Source organism: Pleurodeles waltl, chromosome 7 (assembly GCF_031143425.1).
Source record: "Pleurodeles waltl isolate 20211129_DDA chromosome 7, aPleWal1.hap1.20221129, whole genome shotgun sequence".
Taxonomy (NCBI): Eukaryota; Metazoa; Chordata; class Amphibia; order Caudata; family Salamandridae; genus Pleurodeles; species Pleurodeles waltl.
In genome coordinates, this window is record NC_090446.1 from 1,388,296,855 (window position 1) to 1,388,313,885 (window position 17,031).

At 46.6% G+C, this 17,031-nt stretch overlaps 1 protein-coding gene across 3 annotated transcripts in view; it reads right to left on the minus strand.

The window, feature by feature from the left end:
• BCL2L12 (BCL2 like 12) overlaps window positions 1–17,031 on the minus strand; it is a 100,526-nt gene that overhangs the window by 19,377 nt on the left and 64,118 nt on the right. For all 3 annotated transcript variants that reach the window (XM_069200960.1, XM_069200957.1, XM_069200958.1), the window contains 2 exons: window positions 13,096–13,688; window positions 1,508–1,639 (listed from right to left, as the gene is read on the minus strand). In XM_069200960.1, the coding sequence (XP_069057061.1) occupies window positions 1,508–1,639; window positions 13,096–13,688 (725 nt within the window). The remainder of the gene's footprint in view (window positions 1–1,507; window positions 1,640–13,095; window positions 13,689–17,031) is intronic.

Consider the following 17,031-nt stretch of genomic DNA (forward strand, 5'->3'; position numbering starts at 1 on the left):
GCTTAACCCCTCTGAAGAGTGTGCCAAGTTGACCAGCGTGTTCTTTCACATCCTGGGAACACACCTGGACCTTAGTGGTAGGTTATATTTCCCACTGCCTTACTCTTAAACCTTCAGACCTAACGCACAACACATCAAATCTCCTTGATTAACAGGGCTTGCCTTATCCCTAAAAGTAGGCCTGAGAGCATGCACATCCCCCTACCGGTGCTTCAGGTACGTTCAGTTGCATTACCCACACCCAATCATGCCCTTACTTTTTTTTCCCTTCGTCTCAAGTTTGCAAGGACTATGCACAGTGCCCAGACATAATCTGATCACACCCTTGCATTCAGACAGTAGAGTAATCGCTCTCTCAGAGAAAGGTGTAAGAAATAACATGTCAAGGCTCATTTGTGGCTTGAAAGCACCTACGTACACACCAGAATTTCTCATCCTGTAACTGAATGCAAGAAGGGACGCAAGTTAAAAAAAAAACATAAAGGCTACCCTAACTAACAAAAAAGCCTACCCAAAATGTAAAAATACGACAGATGTAAATTGTATTATAACATGAATTGTTGTCAGAGTTACATCATCAATGGTAAAGAAGAACATATTTTCATTTTGGAAAGACCACGTGACCTATTGAAGAGATGTTTATTCTGATGCTCTACGTGAAGGTCATGTTTGAGATAAAACTATTTAGGGCTGAGAGATCATGGGTACCATCAACAAAAAACACTGATCTCAGTATGATGTAGGTTCAATTCCTGTTGATGGTGGTATTGGAGATTTATATAGGGTCAAAATGAATGCCACAGGCCACCAAATTCAAAACTGCAAGCAAAGCACTCACACAGGCTTGTCTGCATGAAAAAGCCTACATACACCACTGGTGCCCCCACTGGCATGGGTGACCACAAGTGAGGACACCGAAACGATTATAAAAACTGGGCAGAGTACCATCTTCAAACTTTTGCAGAACACAAGGTCAAGATCAGTCATTCTTAATACAAAGATTGCTCCAGAGGGAAGTAGCAATGCTGAAGGTCCTTGTACCATCTGTGATCTCTACAAAAACTGAGACAGGAGCAGATTCTAAATGATGTGCAAGGCATGCCCTGCAGGTTAAGTCATCATCTATTTTACATGCAACTTTTTACATCATACCTATCAAACTCCAACTTGTATAAACAAGAATTACCTTGGAGGAAAAACCATTCGCCCCAGGTAGAAAGAAGTGAGGGAGAACACCATACTAGATCTGCTGCATGAAAGGGATTACTAAGAAGCCACAGACTCAGTGGTGGCAGACTTGACTGGCAAGACTGTTGCCTGTAAACACAAATTGTAACTCCTACATTTGATACCCAGAACCAAGCAAAACAAAACTTCACGGACTAGATCCATAGTTATCAATTATGACATGGCACCTATTTGCAGCATACAAATGTACATGCTCCTGCCAGGGTGAGATTGCCATGAATGAACTGCAGGGTGCAGCAATCTCAAATACCTTCCTTACCCACGTTGCCGTCGCTCACCAAGGGAAATGCTGGGTCCTTCAAGTCAGTTGTGGGGCTCCGAACCTTGTGCTGTCGGACAAGTCTGTCCAGTTGTTTTGCCGCCATCGTATAAATGCCAGGGCCATCGTCTGCTATGGGTAGACAGAAAGAGAAGTGGCTTAAGCATCTTAATACCCAGGATAGCTGTCCCCATCAAAATCACCTACCCATCCACCCAGAGACTGCCCTAAGGAACTCTTCCGTCCTTTATTCAGTGATTTGCAGTATACCTGAATGTATGCCTTATATAAACTCTGAGGTATATATATAAATATATTGTTGCGCTTTTCACTGCCCGAATTATGGTAATTGCTGGTTGCTCGATTATGAGCCAGCGTCAATGTTGTGGTGAGTTTTCCGCTGGGCCAGCGGGCAGAAACACTGTTTTATATAGAGGCTAACAAAATTGGTAGAAGCAATACCACACCGATCACACAAAACATCATAGTGGGCGTGTCGAGGCTTGGGCAGCTAGCACACAGGGGTCCGGGAATGTCTGTAGTGCCTGCTTTTGACTGTGTACAAGCCTACAACTGGTTCAAACTTGCCGAGCTGGAACAATTCTGAGACAGCTAGTCACAGCGGAGTAGCTATGGGCCGCACCAAAAGCACACAATAGTAATCTCAGCAAACTCTTGAACTGTCACAAGAAAACGGTTCAGAGAGCTCTCCCACCTGCAATCAAGATGAATGCATCCCACCCACTGACATAAACCTACCTCCAGATAAAGTGGATATGATAATACGAGAAATCAGATCCTCAAGGACAGTTATTGAGCACTGCATAGACTCACTGACAGCAGATCCTACCATACTGCGTGAAGAACACCGTAAAGTGAATGATAGACTGAAAATAACAGAGGCGGAGACCTCAGAACTCGCTCCATGTCAGAAATCTCAAGCCGCTTCATTGGCAGACCTGGGAAAACATATCACGCTCTTACATGAAAGATGTGAAGATGGAGGACATACATGGCGTAGTAATGTTCACATTATAGGATTACCGCACGGAACCTAGGGACCTAATGCTACATTGCTCATGGAACAGTGGTTTAAAAAATAAAATAAAAAAAAACAATAGCCCCCCGCACAAGGCGTATCACCGCCCTTCACAGTGGAACGAGCTCACAGAGTGCCAACTCGTAAGCCCCCTCCAGGGGCACCACCATGTCTTCTTCTGGCAAAGATCCTGAATCACAGAGACTGCGACTACTTACTACAGAAAGCCAGGGAAATATCACCCATAGTTGTGGGCAACGCCACAGTGTCTCTATTTCCGGACTACACATTGGAGGTTCAAAGGAAAAGGCCTTATTCCGGTCAATCAAGAAACAATTAAGAATGGAGGGCCTAACATATGCACTAATGTTGCCAGTGCGTTTGAAGATACTACCCGGACAACGCTCCCTGTTCTTTAGCAGGCAGTGCTCGCAAACATGACTTCAGTAACAGCAGGTAGTAGCCATCCCTCATCCAGTCCATCGATGAGCACCGCCTCTGACTTAAACGCAAATATAGCGATCTTTCTCACTGTAATAACACAGACTGCAGATACGGTTATTTGATATTGGTGTGATATTGGCTTGCTGTATACCTATGTTGTATTTTCAAGGAAATGTATCTCAATGTATGCCATTAGATGTTTCCACTTTATCGGGGCGCTCTGGTGTTGTCCCACCAGCAAACTAACTCTTTCAACCCCCTCGCAGACCAGGGTGTCCTTTGCCTTCACCTTAGTGGATACTGAAACCGCCACGGACTATATAAAGGAGCGGTGTTAAAACAACTATGCTTGTCGTCCTATCCTACAGAAATCTTTGAGGATCCCGCTCCCCCCACATTTGAGGCCCCTTAATACGAGGCTTGATTTATCCCTTCAACACTTGTTGTCCCTCCCCACTAAGCGGGACGATTCCCTCCACCCTTCCCCCCATCCGTTAGCCAATACTTCTGGCCGCCCAGGCCAAAGGGGAGACAATTGGATTGTATCCACAGCACCCACAGCCCCCATGAGCAAATGCACAATGTATGTTTTGTTTGACATATAAGGTTTAGTTTGGTCTAATGGACGTTTTCTGCTGGACCTGGTACTGGGGAAAAGTTTTCTACTCCATCAGAACTGTAATTACGTTATTCTTGTCCTGCATTATATGTATTACAATCCACTTGTGGGATCCAACGTTTCTCCAAAATGGCACCTATTACACAACATCATAAAATGCTACCCTGGAATGTCAATGGATCGGGATCTCCACACAAAAAACAGAGTGCTAGCATAAATACACAGAAGGGGGGCACAAATAGTATACCTTTAAGAGACTCACCTTTCCCCTCCACAGATAATCAAAACTCCATGCAAGATGGAGGAAACTCTTGGCTAACGCCCGAGGGACAGTAATATGGTTAAGGGAAGGTATACCATTTGATGTACAAGATACAAAAATTGACACACAACGAAGATATGTCTTTGTCTGGGGAATATTAGACAGTATAATGGTAGCTCTGTGTAATACATATGCCCCTAATTCAGAACAAGACTTTCTGCAGCATCTCTCAGTGGCACTGTCCAAATGATCTTATCGGTCATGGCTCATAGGCAGTGATTTTAACAAGGTCCTAGATAAAGACCTGAACCGTTCACACCCTCCTCTGCCAGTACAAACTTAATCAGACAACCTGAGCACTGCAGGACTAACTGGCACGCTGGTCTATGGTGGATGTTTGGAGAGTACACAATGAGGCAATGCAAGAAAATTCCCTTTTCTCACCACTACATAACTTGCATACCAACTTGAATCGGATCTTTAGCCTGACACAAATGTCAGGGAAATTCTCAGAAGCTACTTATTTAGGAAAAACACTATCAGATCACAACCCACTCGAGGTGACACTATCCTGGGGCATAATTCCACCCCCAAATCCTACATGGCAAATGCAGCCAACTCTATTAGAAGTGACAATGTTCTGTGAGACTACAGGCACTACAATCGATAATTATTTTCACGAAAATGAGGGCACTGCCACGACACCTTTGATTGAATGGGAAGCATTTTAAAGTCATAATATGGGGGCAGGGGGTGTCCATAGCCACCACAGTGGGCACTGGACAGGCGGTGATTAGCGAGCTAAAACGCATTGAATCCCAAGGTGACTAGAGAGGGAGACCACACACAACAGCAGAAACCCTGAAGCTCTACACGAGACTTGGATCCACCACGCTGAAGCTCTAGAACGCTTGCGATTGATTGATCACACAACTTATATGCAGAAAATACATTCTGGAGGTGACAGAGCAGGGATGCTGCTAGCCCGCATAAGGCCCCTGACATCTCCCACACCGATCCATACAATTAACGCACCCTCTGGGACTTCTGTCACTACACAAATGGAAATTAATAACACTTTTCAAGAATGCTATACTCCTTTATATAAGGCTAACCCCACCCGAAAGATATTGTAGACTTTCTGAAAGATATTACGCTGCCTCGGATATCGGGAACAGCGCAGGAGGACCTGGCAGCCCGTTTGACCTAAGAGGAAATATGGGATGTTATCAAAAACATGGTGCGTAATAAGAACACCAGTATTGATGGTTTACCTATAGAATTTTATGCTACATTTGCGACATGCTTGATTCCCTGCTTGAAGATACTTTATAAGGCTTCCCTAGAAGCAGGGACATTGCCACCCTCTGCAAGCAAAGCATGAGTTACTTCTTTACTCAAACCAAATCGGCCCCAGACAACCTATTATCGATTAGACCACTCTCCTTTTTAACAATAGACTACAAAATACTGAGTTGCCAACTGGAATGGAGACTGCTCCCTCTTCTTCATGACTTAATACACAAAGATCAGTGCAAATGTATACCCTGTAGAAACACCTCACTAAATATGTGTTGATTATACCAGGTTATGGAACAGGTTAAAGATACATTTCCTAATGGAGGATGAGCCTCTCTAGATTTGCAACAGGTGTTTGACTCCCTGGATTGGGAATATATGCTCGCGGTGCTGAGAAATTTTAATATCCCTCCTACATTTATACTATGGCTAAGAGTAATTTATACAAATCCAACCGCCCGAGCCAAAACAGGAGCTCGTGTTTCTTTACCATACATAATAGGCCGCGGGGCATTCCAGGGATGCCCATCGTCCCCTTCATTATTTGTACTGCATGTCAATCATACTAAATCCCACGTTTAAAAAAAAAATAAAAAAATTACATGCACTGATCCCCTAGCTGAGATTCAATTGGCAACGTAAACTGTTCAAATAGCTTATGAGACATTTAGGTACTTAGGTATACAAATATACTGGACTGCTGCAGATATCCTAGACGGTAATCTAACTAAGGCCATTATTGCACTGAAGGACCAAGTAACATTCTGGTCTTCTCTGCTTCTTCCAGAAACAGGTAGACTGGTACTCTTGAAAATGGCTATGGTCCCAAAATTGCTTTATTACTTTGCGAACCTACCTACAATCATTCCACGCTCGGTGTTTCACATCATGGACTGCGTTTGACTGATCTAATATAGGGAACCGGATGTCGCCGGGTCCGCCTTGCCAAAATCCATATACCACCAGGGCAGGGTGGTCTGGGAGCACCCGACTTCCAATCTTACTGCATAGCAGCCCAACTGCAGTGGCTCGCTTATAGTTAGAACACGAACACACACACACGAACACACACACACGAACACAAACCCCCCACCCCTACTTCCTGATGGTTCGAAAACTGCCAGACTACCCCTATTATTTAAAAATGCCCTACATTACTGGGAAACTGAATGTAAACTTACCCACCATAGACTCCCTTATTCTCCTAATATACCATTATGAGGCATCTCCACCGAAAGCGGCGCCCTCACAATGGATACCTTGGTGCCCTGGAGAGACATTGGAGTCTCCACCTTGGGAAACTTGTTTGAGAATGGGACTCTAATTTCTCATAGAGATTTTATGCAGCTTCATGACTTACCAGGCTCCTCATTCCTAATAAGTGCCAACATATTACATTTTATATGTCGGTTCTGGTCACCAACAGGGAATGAACCAGCCACTCATGACTTGGTAAGGGCAATACATGAAATGGAGACAGGATGGCATCTGGTTAGATGCCTATACAAAGCTTTGCATTCTCCTCTGCAGGTACCGCTGAGGTCACTGCAGGAGACTTGGGAAATAGATAATGGGCACCCATTCCATGACAAAGAATGGCAACGCCTTCTAAAATCCCACCCAGAAACCTCGGAACACATGGTTTAACTTTATCCAATTCTTTGTATTACCCAAGGTGTATCTTACACCTGCTAGAATTCACCGTATTTTCCCAGCAGCAGCATCTTTATGTCCTAGGTGCCGGATGAAAAATGCGAACCCACTACATGTGGTCTTGCCTCTCATTAACCACCTACTGGGACCGGTCACCAACTCTCTTAGGGCCCTAACAGATAAGCAATACTGGAACACTGCAGAACATTGCATCCTGGGATTTTATCCAAGGCCCTAAACGTCTAGGACTAAAAACATGTTTTACTGATTTATAGCTCCTACTGGCCGAGCAACAAATCTCAAGGAGACGGAAGTCATCTACCCTACCACGTGTCCTAAGCTGGTGTGAGGTTAAAAAATGAGGCGGAGAGGATGGCACTACGTAGAGAAGAATATAGAGCTCTACGCAAGAGACCCATATCCATGATCTGGGACACCCAGTTAGAACAGTTCATAGCACAAACAGATGATGCTAATTAAAATTGCACAGTGCTCTCATGTCTACTATGAACATGGATTATTTCCCCTGACGATAATTAGCAGTGTTAGCCATCATACCAAATTCAAAGCAGGACACATTTTATTCTTACAACTACATGGGTTATACATCTACTATGACTGCAATAAAGATTACATGTAGATATGATGCAAATCTTAAAGAGAGAGGGGTAATGCTAAGTTCTTCACTTAATTTTCACTGCTAGGATTACATTTTGGACATATGAAGCCAATACCAACAATAACTATATTTGCAGGTATATACTGTTACAGGAACATTCGCTACAAGTACTCATTGAGTAGAAATGTCAAATGTGATAATTTCAACAAAAATGTGAGTAAAAGCAGAAATGTACTGATGTTGTTAACTGACCATAACAAATGCAATAAAATATGTTTAAAAAAAAAAAAAATAAATAAAAAAAAAAAGTCTTGTGCTCTCTCCTTAAAATATGGTAACATTGGCTTATCCACAATTGGCATATTTAATTTACTTATAAGTTCCTAGTAAAGTGCACTATGTGTGCCCAGGGCCTGTGAATTAAATGCTACTTGTGGCCTTTAGCACTGATTGCCCTCCCACTACAGTAGCCCTTCAAAACATGTCTCAGCTCTGCCACTGCACAGCCTTTGTGCGCAGTTTTAAACTGCCATTTCAACATGGCAAATGCACCCACTTGCCAGGCCAAAACCTTTCTTTACATTACATATACATCACCCCTAAGATAGGCCCTGGTTGGTCCCAAGGGCAGGGTGCAGTGTAATTAAAAAATTGGACGTGTACTTTTAAGTTTAACATATCGAGGTAGTAAAGTAAACTGCTACATTTATTCTTCACTGCTGCAAGGCCTATCCTTCCCATAGGTTAACATTTGGGTTACCCTGAAGCATCCTTTAAGTGTAACTTTCAATTAGGAAAAGATTGAATGCAGTTTGGGGTCTTTGGAATCACAATTTAAAATCACAACTTACGGTGAAGTCAGATTTTAAATATCAAGTCTGAAAATGGCACTTTTAGGAAGTTTTTTTTTTTTTTTACTTTAACCATTCTGTGACTCTGTCTCTGAGTACATGTCTGGGGTAGAGGACACGTGAGCTTTGTGCATTCCCTCTAGACAGCCACACGCTATTGAAGGTTAGGTGTGACTTGATGGGCCTTAATGGGCCATTAACTAACTCAATTGGGGGGGTGGAGCTTGACACTGCATCACTTACACCTGAAGAGGGCTGTGCATCTCCTCACACAAAGGACTGCATAACCCCCAGTAGAGTGTCTGGAGCCAGGGATTGCCTGACAGGGACCTTGTAATCTTCAAAGGCCTCTTTGAAGTCTCCCACACTTCAAAGGCACACTTAGGTATAAGTACTGGACCCCAAACCCCACAAAATCAGAACTCTACTGGAACCAAGGACATTCTGCCAAGAAGATGGACTGCTGTGCTGCCAGGAGGAACTGCCACTATAACTGCATTGCTGTGTTGGCCTACTGCTTGCTGTGTGCTGTGGTGTGGGAGGAACTGCCACTTTGCTAAACGTATTGATGTGTTGCCCTGCTGCTTCTTGCCTGGAAGTGAGAAGGACTGGACTTGGAATATACAACCTTGAACCCAAGATTCTCCAAGGGCTTGTTGGCGTGCCCCCTGTTCTCCTGCACACTCACGGACATCAAAGACTACCTGCAGCTCACCTACTACAGCACTTGGACTCTGCCATCTGTGAGTCAGTCCTGCCAAGTGGTACCATTCCAGTCCTAAACCTGTGAAAGTGGGCCGGAGGTGCTCTGCCTTCTGTAGTCCTCACCGGAACCACCACAAAGTCTCGCAAAGCAATGCCGCACAGACCATGCAGCAGGATTTAAGTTACTGTGTTCAGCGGGCCTAAGTGGGTCCTTGTATCTGGCCTGTGCTTTATGGCGGTCAGTCTGAACTCTTGACTTTGTCCCAGTCTGGTGCGACCAGATAACTACAGTTGTCGATTTGTGTTTTTATTCACTATTTTCACCTAAATCTTTAAAATTGAATATCTCAGGTTTACTTGTTTGTTCTTTGTTGTATTGGTCTTGTTTTACTCAGATACTCTCTATTTTTCTAAAATGGTGGGAGTCCTTTTTGTGGTGTTTCACTGTGTTACTGTAATTTGAGTGTTGCACAAATATTTTACATACTGTCTCTTAAGTTAAGCCTGACTGCCCTGTGCCAAGCTACCAGAGGGTGTGCACAGGCTAATTTAGGAAGTGTAACTCACCTAGCCTGACCAGGACTGTGATCCCTACTTGGCATACCTCTCCCTACCAGAGACCCAATTTCTAACACCTATCAAGCATCAGGGTAGAGTGGGGTTGGTCATGCAGATGGGGTGAAGTAGTCACCTAATCAGATGATACTCGAGGGGTCTGTTCCATTTTTCCAGGGTACACTCACATGGACTCACCTATCTAGGATACACTTGTGTAGGACAAGGTTACCTTGCCACAGTATAGGGAAGCAAGGTGGGGGCTGATGGAGGTCACAGACTGGGAATACACCGATGGAGGCAGTAGTCTTACTAATCCCAAATGTACTCATGTGCTGTAGGGAAGTCACCAACCAGGGCACATTTAGGATTTAGGCGGCTGGGGCCCATGGATCACTTGGCAGGATCAGGTGGGGCACAGGGGCTGATTTAATCAGCACAAACTCGGGGATAGGTGGCTAGACTACAGAGGATGCACTCTAATTTAGTTAATCACCCACACAGGATAAATAGAGGCAAAGATCAAACCAGGATACATTCAGGCAGGGGTGATTTGACCTGTCCATGATACTTTAGTGGTTTTGGGGTTCATATTCAGCGAATGGAATCAGTGGGTGTCACCTTCCATTGAACGGGGGGGGGGTTCATCTACATTTAAACGCAGAGTAGAAATCACTTAATCAGGATACACTGGGGAACAGGAACTTACGGATGCTAGCCTAAAGTGGTGGGTGACTGTACCAGTCAGAGGGTCCTCGACCCAAGATCACCTCACCTGTCAGAGTGGAAGGTGATCCGGACATAGCCTGAATAAATTTAGGTAGGTTGCACTTTAATATCTTGGCCAGTGGCAATCACCTAACTAGGGGACACAAGGACATTTGGATGATGCGGTGGTCGTGTACCCACAGTAAACTGAGGTGTCAACTATCATGGATACATTGGAGTGTGGCCACCTAACCGCAGTTACTCAGTTGGCACAGGGGAGTCCTGTGGCTAGAATACACTCCCTGGGCACACCTTGGATACCGGCAGACAGCACCTAACCAGGATTCACTAAGACAGAGGTTGGATTCCTACCCAGAATACATTTGGTTAAGGTGTACTCACTTGTCCAAGTTACACTCAGATTTGCTCATACTCATCTCCAAGATCAGGGTGGGTCAAAAATCCTTAATACACTTGAGCGGGTAGAATTAACTACCCAGATTTCAGTAAGACCGAATGGGAAAGAGGTCACTTACCCAGACTGGGGATGGGGGTGGTCACTTACCCAGAATGGAAGAAAGAGATAGTGACCCTCCATGCACCTGGGGGGTGTTCAAATATCCCAGGAGTACTAAGGCAGGTGGGTGTGTTACCGGTCCAGAGAACACTCGGATGAGGTACCTGGCTCTGTATACATTCAGGTGGGTCTGGGTTGTCACCTATGAAAGGTGAATTTTGGGGTAGAGGGGTTGTTAAGAAATTGAGTCGCCTACCCAGCATGCATTATTGTGGAAGGGGCAATAATTAAAAACTGCGTAGGGTGAACGGGTGGGGGGGACCCTGGGCTTGTCTAAGGCATAGGGCTGGTCACGTCTCCGGGACAAACTAGGCTGGGGGAGGGGCTCTGAACAACAACACGAACAGGCGATGGAATGGGTAGGTCACATACAAAGAACACTGCGACTGGGGATGGTAGTCTTATGTGCCCAGGATTAAGTGGCCAGTTAGTGCCACAACTAATATCCAGGATACACTAGGGTGGGAAGAGTCAATTGGATGGTGTAAGGCTGTGACATACCTAGAATGCACTCACTTTGGGGTGGGGAGGGAGTCATCTATCGAAAAAAAAACACTCATAGGGGTGGGCTACCCACCCAGCTTGAGGTAAACCCACCTTGTCGGCTAGGGGCTGCCAGTCTGACTCCCAGAGACAGACCATGGGAGCCACAGTGTATGCAAGGAACGTGTCTGGGCATGTACCGATTCTGCGGCTTGGGTACCAATCTACAGAGAGAGGGCGCAGGCAGCAGTCCTCGGAGACACACGGCATCACTGTGTGGAGGGTGCATGGCCCTGCCCGCGGTACCACAGGTGCTTAAAGAGAGCACGCGCACTGTCCGGCAGGCGGTGGTGATGTCTAGGGGGAGGGGGCACACTTACTGTAGCGCCGTCCTTAAGACCTGGTACCTCCCTTAGAGCAGGTGAATCATGTCTTGACAGGACCCGGGGGGATGGCCACCCCTGCGCTTTTCTTTGTCGGAGCCCCGACTACCGCCGGGGGCCGCTCCAGCTGACCCCGTGTTCAGGCAGCAGGAAACCGCAGGCCACGTTTAGATTTTCCATCTCACCGTTTCGCAGGTTACTCAGAATTTCGATTTGCTCAAGCCCGCTCGGTTTCGGACATGAAGATGGGTAATTTGACCACTCTATATCTCAAGCACCGATTTTATAGCGCGATAAAATTATTTAGGGGAACGGAAAGCATAAAATAATGAAAAAAAGCCTTTGAAATATTGGACTTACACATGCCAAATGACGAACCCAGCCCGTTTTCAAAGAGACGGGGATGACTTGCCTGCGATGAGTTAATTGCCCCAAGCAGGTGAACATGATTTAAGGGTGCAAATTATGCTTGTAACTCCTGGGTGGCCACATCCCACAGGTGACTCCACACGCAATTTCCAGTTTTGACGTTTGTAGGTGAAAAGTTGAAGACTGGAGGCAGAGTGTGGGGTGGGCACCGTATATACGCCTGGCCATGGAACGCCTTTCATATCAATGAGTGACAACAGACTCGGACGGTTATCTGCGGCCTCAAGTTGACATTTATATGCGTCCTTCATTTCTGTCGGCCTCGGCAAGAAACTGGACTATTCCTCGAAACCACTGTACTCACTGAGGGATGGTGCATGCGCCGGGGTGTCCGACGTCACGGAAAGGCCATACCATTAAGACACTAGTGATGGGGCAGCTCAGTTCTAGTGGGTGGGTGAATGCGCGTGCCCTGGGAATGTTGGTACAATCACCGAGTGACCCTGCACGTCTACGGACGCCTTCGGGCTCAGGGGCAGTCCACAGATGACCAGTGGTACCTCTGGCCTCGCTGCTGTATAACATGTGGGGCCATGCTCTGGGCAGAGATGAATCTTCCTGTCCTGCAGAGGTCTGTGGCCTCCGAGAGTGATTATACCTGCAGTGGGGAAATGCTTGGCGTCTGTGAGCGACTGACCCGGACTAGAGGACGTCTCTGCCCTCTGAGTGACCTCACACACCTTCGGGAGACAAGTGGGATACGGTGCGTCGACTGACTGCATATGTCTTAGGAATGTCTTGGGTGGAGTGAGCGCTTTGGGCCTCAGTGATGTCATGTATCTTGAGGGTGTATTTGTGGCAGTAGTGGCCTTACCAAAGAGATCCCCCACGGTATCTGCAATCATTCACTAAACCACAGATACCCCCCAGACAACAGAATCACTTACTGTACCAAAACCTCCCCATGGCAGGAGCAGCGAGTAGGTAAAACCTTGAAGGCGTCCTTGGGACCGTGATCTTACCTGTCCTCTGCCCGGAAGGCTGGTCGGGCTCATAGCATGGCATCACAGGCAGGGTGCTGGGTCGAGGGGAGCCAGGCGCTTTCTTTTTGTGGTCCGCTTCCTTCGCAGAGCTTTTCTTCTTTAGGAGGCCCTTGATAGAGAAGGGTTTGCTTGACTTCCGGCGGGCTCCCTGTGCGGTGGGCTTCTCCGTGGCAGGGCCATACATCGCCTCCTCCGTCAAGACGGTGGGTTCCGAGGGTGGCACGGCACATGCCAGGAACGGATTGGGGGTCTTGGGCCTCTTTAACGAGTCTCCTGGGGCAGGGGCTCTTCTGGGCTCGTCCAGCGCCCATTGCTGGGAGTCGCCGCTCTGGTTCTTGGAGGAGTGGTCCTTCTCCTTGGTCTGGCTGTGGCGCCGCAGCAGTTGCTTCATGTTGGTTTTGAAGCCATGTTTCTTCTCTTCCACCCGATTAATCTCCTCGTGAATGGAGTGCCAGGACCCGTTCTGCGCTCTCCCTTCCTCCTTCTCGCTGGGTGGGTGCTTGCTTCCTTTTCTCTCGGAGGGCCTCGGCGAGTGCTTCATGGAGCTTTTGTGATGCCCATCTCTTGACGGTCTAAGGCAGAAACACGAAAATTAAAACACGTCACACACACACAATGTTTGGCAGAGAGAGATGATTGTGACTGCATTCTTGGCGTGAAGGCAAAGACAGCTGTTACATGGCCATGGGAAGGGAAGTTTTGGAGTGTAAGATGAGTGGCACCACTGTGCGCAGAGCGAGAGGATGCTGACGTCACTGTAGGTAGAGACGTGGGATGCTGTGACATCACCGTGGGCAGAGCGAGAGAGGGCTGAGGTCATTCTAGGCAGAGGCAGGAAATGCGGTGACATCACTGCGCATTGCGAGAGGAGGCTGACGTCTCTGTAGGCAGGGACAGGGAATGCTATGACATCACCGTGGGCGGAGAAAGGGTATGCTGACGTTACTGTAGGCAGCGATAGAGAATGCTACGACATCACTGCGCGCAGAGCGAGAGAAGCATGACGTCACTGTAGGCAGAGACAGGGAATGCTATGACATCACCGTGGGCGGAGAAAGGGTATGCTGACGTTACTGTAGGCAGAGATAGAGAATGCTATGACATCACTGCGCGCAGAGCGTCACTGTAGGCAGAGACAGGGAATGCTGTGACATCACTGCGCGCACAGAGCATACTGATACTACAGTGAGAGACTCGGAATGCTGTGACATCACTGTGGACAGAGACAGGGAATTATGTGAAATCATTGTTGGCAGAGCGAGAGAAGGCTGACATTACTGTAGGCAGGGACAGTGAATGCTGTGACATGACGGTTGGCAGATACAGGGAATGCTGTGACATCACTGTGTGCAGGGCGAGAGGTGACTGACAACACTGTAGGAAGACACATGGAATGCTGTGATATCACTGTGGGCAGAGCCACGGGAGGGTGACATCACTGTGGACAGAGACTTGGAATGCTGTGACATCACTGCGCGCACAGAGCATACTGATACTACAGTGAGAGACTTGGAACAGTGGCTGTGGGCAGAGCCACGGGAGGGTGACATCACTGTGGACAGAGACAGGGAATGCTGCGACATCACTGAGCACAGAGAGAAGAGACCGCGAAATCACACTAACTGACCACTGATGCTAGAAGGGAGACTAACATCTCTCTGATCACAGAAAAGGGAGTTTGCGACAGCACTCTAATCAGAGAAGGGGAGATTGGATTATCGTTCTGAGCAAAAAGAGAAGATTGTGCCATCAACTCTGATGGGAAGGGGAAACATTGTGGCATCACTGAAGCGAGAGGAGATTCTAACATCACTCTGAGGAGGATGGGAAGACTGAAATCACTCTGGGGAGAGGGGGCGTTGTGATATCACGCTAGTTAGAGAAGGGAGATTGTGACATCACTGATGGAAGAGGGAGGACGGTGACATCACTGATCTGAGAGGAGAGATTACAACATCACTCTTATCGGAGATATTAGACTGTGACATCATCACTGTGGGTAGACAGGACATACGGGGACATTATTCCAGAGGCCAGACATCCAAACCACATGGAAGTCAGACCTCTCGTGCAAACCTAGCAATGCAACACATTTTATACACAAATCAGGCCCGTACTCAACAGAACATTAACATGGATCTTGCGGAAACCAGAGGGTATCACTTGCCAGCCTGAAAAACGAAGCTCAGACTACAGTGGAGAAACACTGCCAGCAGTGGCTCGCGGAGTACCTTCACCATCCTCGTCTTAGTAGCACAGTGGTAAGGGGTACCTTTTTCAGTGGGCAAAGGACACCCTGAAACCGGCGAGTGCTTCAGAGGCGGCGCTCCTCACCCTTCCCGCTGCATTCCACATGCATGCCTCTGCCTACATATTTAATGCAACCAGGCAATGGGTCTTTTTAAAAACAAATAATTCACATCGCTTTTTGAAACGGCACTATATGGAATACGTTTATTTAAAGCGGTATAGTGACAAGAGCGTAGGCGAGCATCAGCACAGGGACTTCTACTCCAAGAAGCAACAGAGAAGCCCCACCCAAACAGCATGGAATTCAGAAACACAGGAAGTGACATCAACAGACCACGCTAATCCCCATTCTTTGCGGTCCCTTGCTCTTCCTGTTTCATTATATGCATTGTCTCTGTTGCTCTCGTTGTTTTTTTGCCTTTTCCTTCACCAAGCTTCTCTTTGATCGTTATTTCCGCTGCAGGGGGGGGTGGGGGGGGGGGGCACTCTGCCACTCCTTTTTACTTATTCTCCTTTATTTCATAAAAACAAATCTCAACAGAACTTAACAGTTTCACATTAAACTCGTGAGATTCCCGTGTAGGCACCGCCCGGGGTATGTGCTGATGGAACAGCTACCCCCCACAGAGGAGTTGTTTAAGTTCACCGAGACTGTTTCTTCACCGCACCTGCTTCCTCGTCTACTACGGACCCAATAAGGAAGTCATCACCACTTATCTGGATCTGTTCTCCTTAAAAGGGGCAATTTCTCTTTAGGTATGCAGCCACCAGCAAGCATAAGCTTTCTCCAGTGTTGCTTTGTTTGATGACGTCTATTTGGGTTTTAAGACCTATTGTGACATCATTCACTGGATGCCCCAGGGAGACATTCTTTGCTGATATTCTAGGGCAGCGGTTCCTAACCTTTTGACTTCTGTGAACCTTTGTATGAACAACTACTGTAAGCAGGGTAACCCCGAAGAAGCAATTTCTAGGATTTGAACCTAAAAACAATACACAAAAAGTATGCATCAAAAAAATACACAAATTCTGAAATATTTTATTTAATGCATGCTCTCCTTTCCTCTGCACATTCCAGTGCTGCTTCAATTGAGAACACCAATCGTCCGTTCTAGCTCCCATCAGCTGTCCTTGTGCTGCTCCCGGGAATCAAGATAAAGATACCAACTTAGGAGCTGATTTAGATCTTGGAGGAGGGGTTACTCCATCACAAACATGACGGATATCCCGTCCACAGTATTACGATCCCATTATATCCTATGGAGCTCGTAATACGGCGGACAGGATATCCGTCACGTTTGTGACAGTATTCCATTCGCAGAGATCTAAATCAGGCCCTTCCTTTTTAGCTTCCAATTTCAAATTCCTTCACATTAACAAAGCAATGTTGTTTTTCTACTCATAAGTGCTCTATTAATCTGCTACTAATTTTAATTTTCTAAGCAGTTGCGGATCCCCTCATTAGGTGCGGCAGACCCCCACGGGTTCACGGACCACAGGTTAAGAACTATTGTTCTAGTAGAGGTTGTTAACATTTTATGCATGGACTTTAATTCACCAAAACGTTCGGGATAGCTGAACTAACATCTTCACCCTTTGAACTTTATGACATCACAGAGTTGACCCCTAGCCCCCCAACAGCTGCTTATGTGCCACTGATAAGCG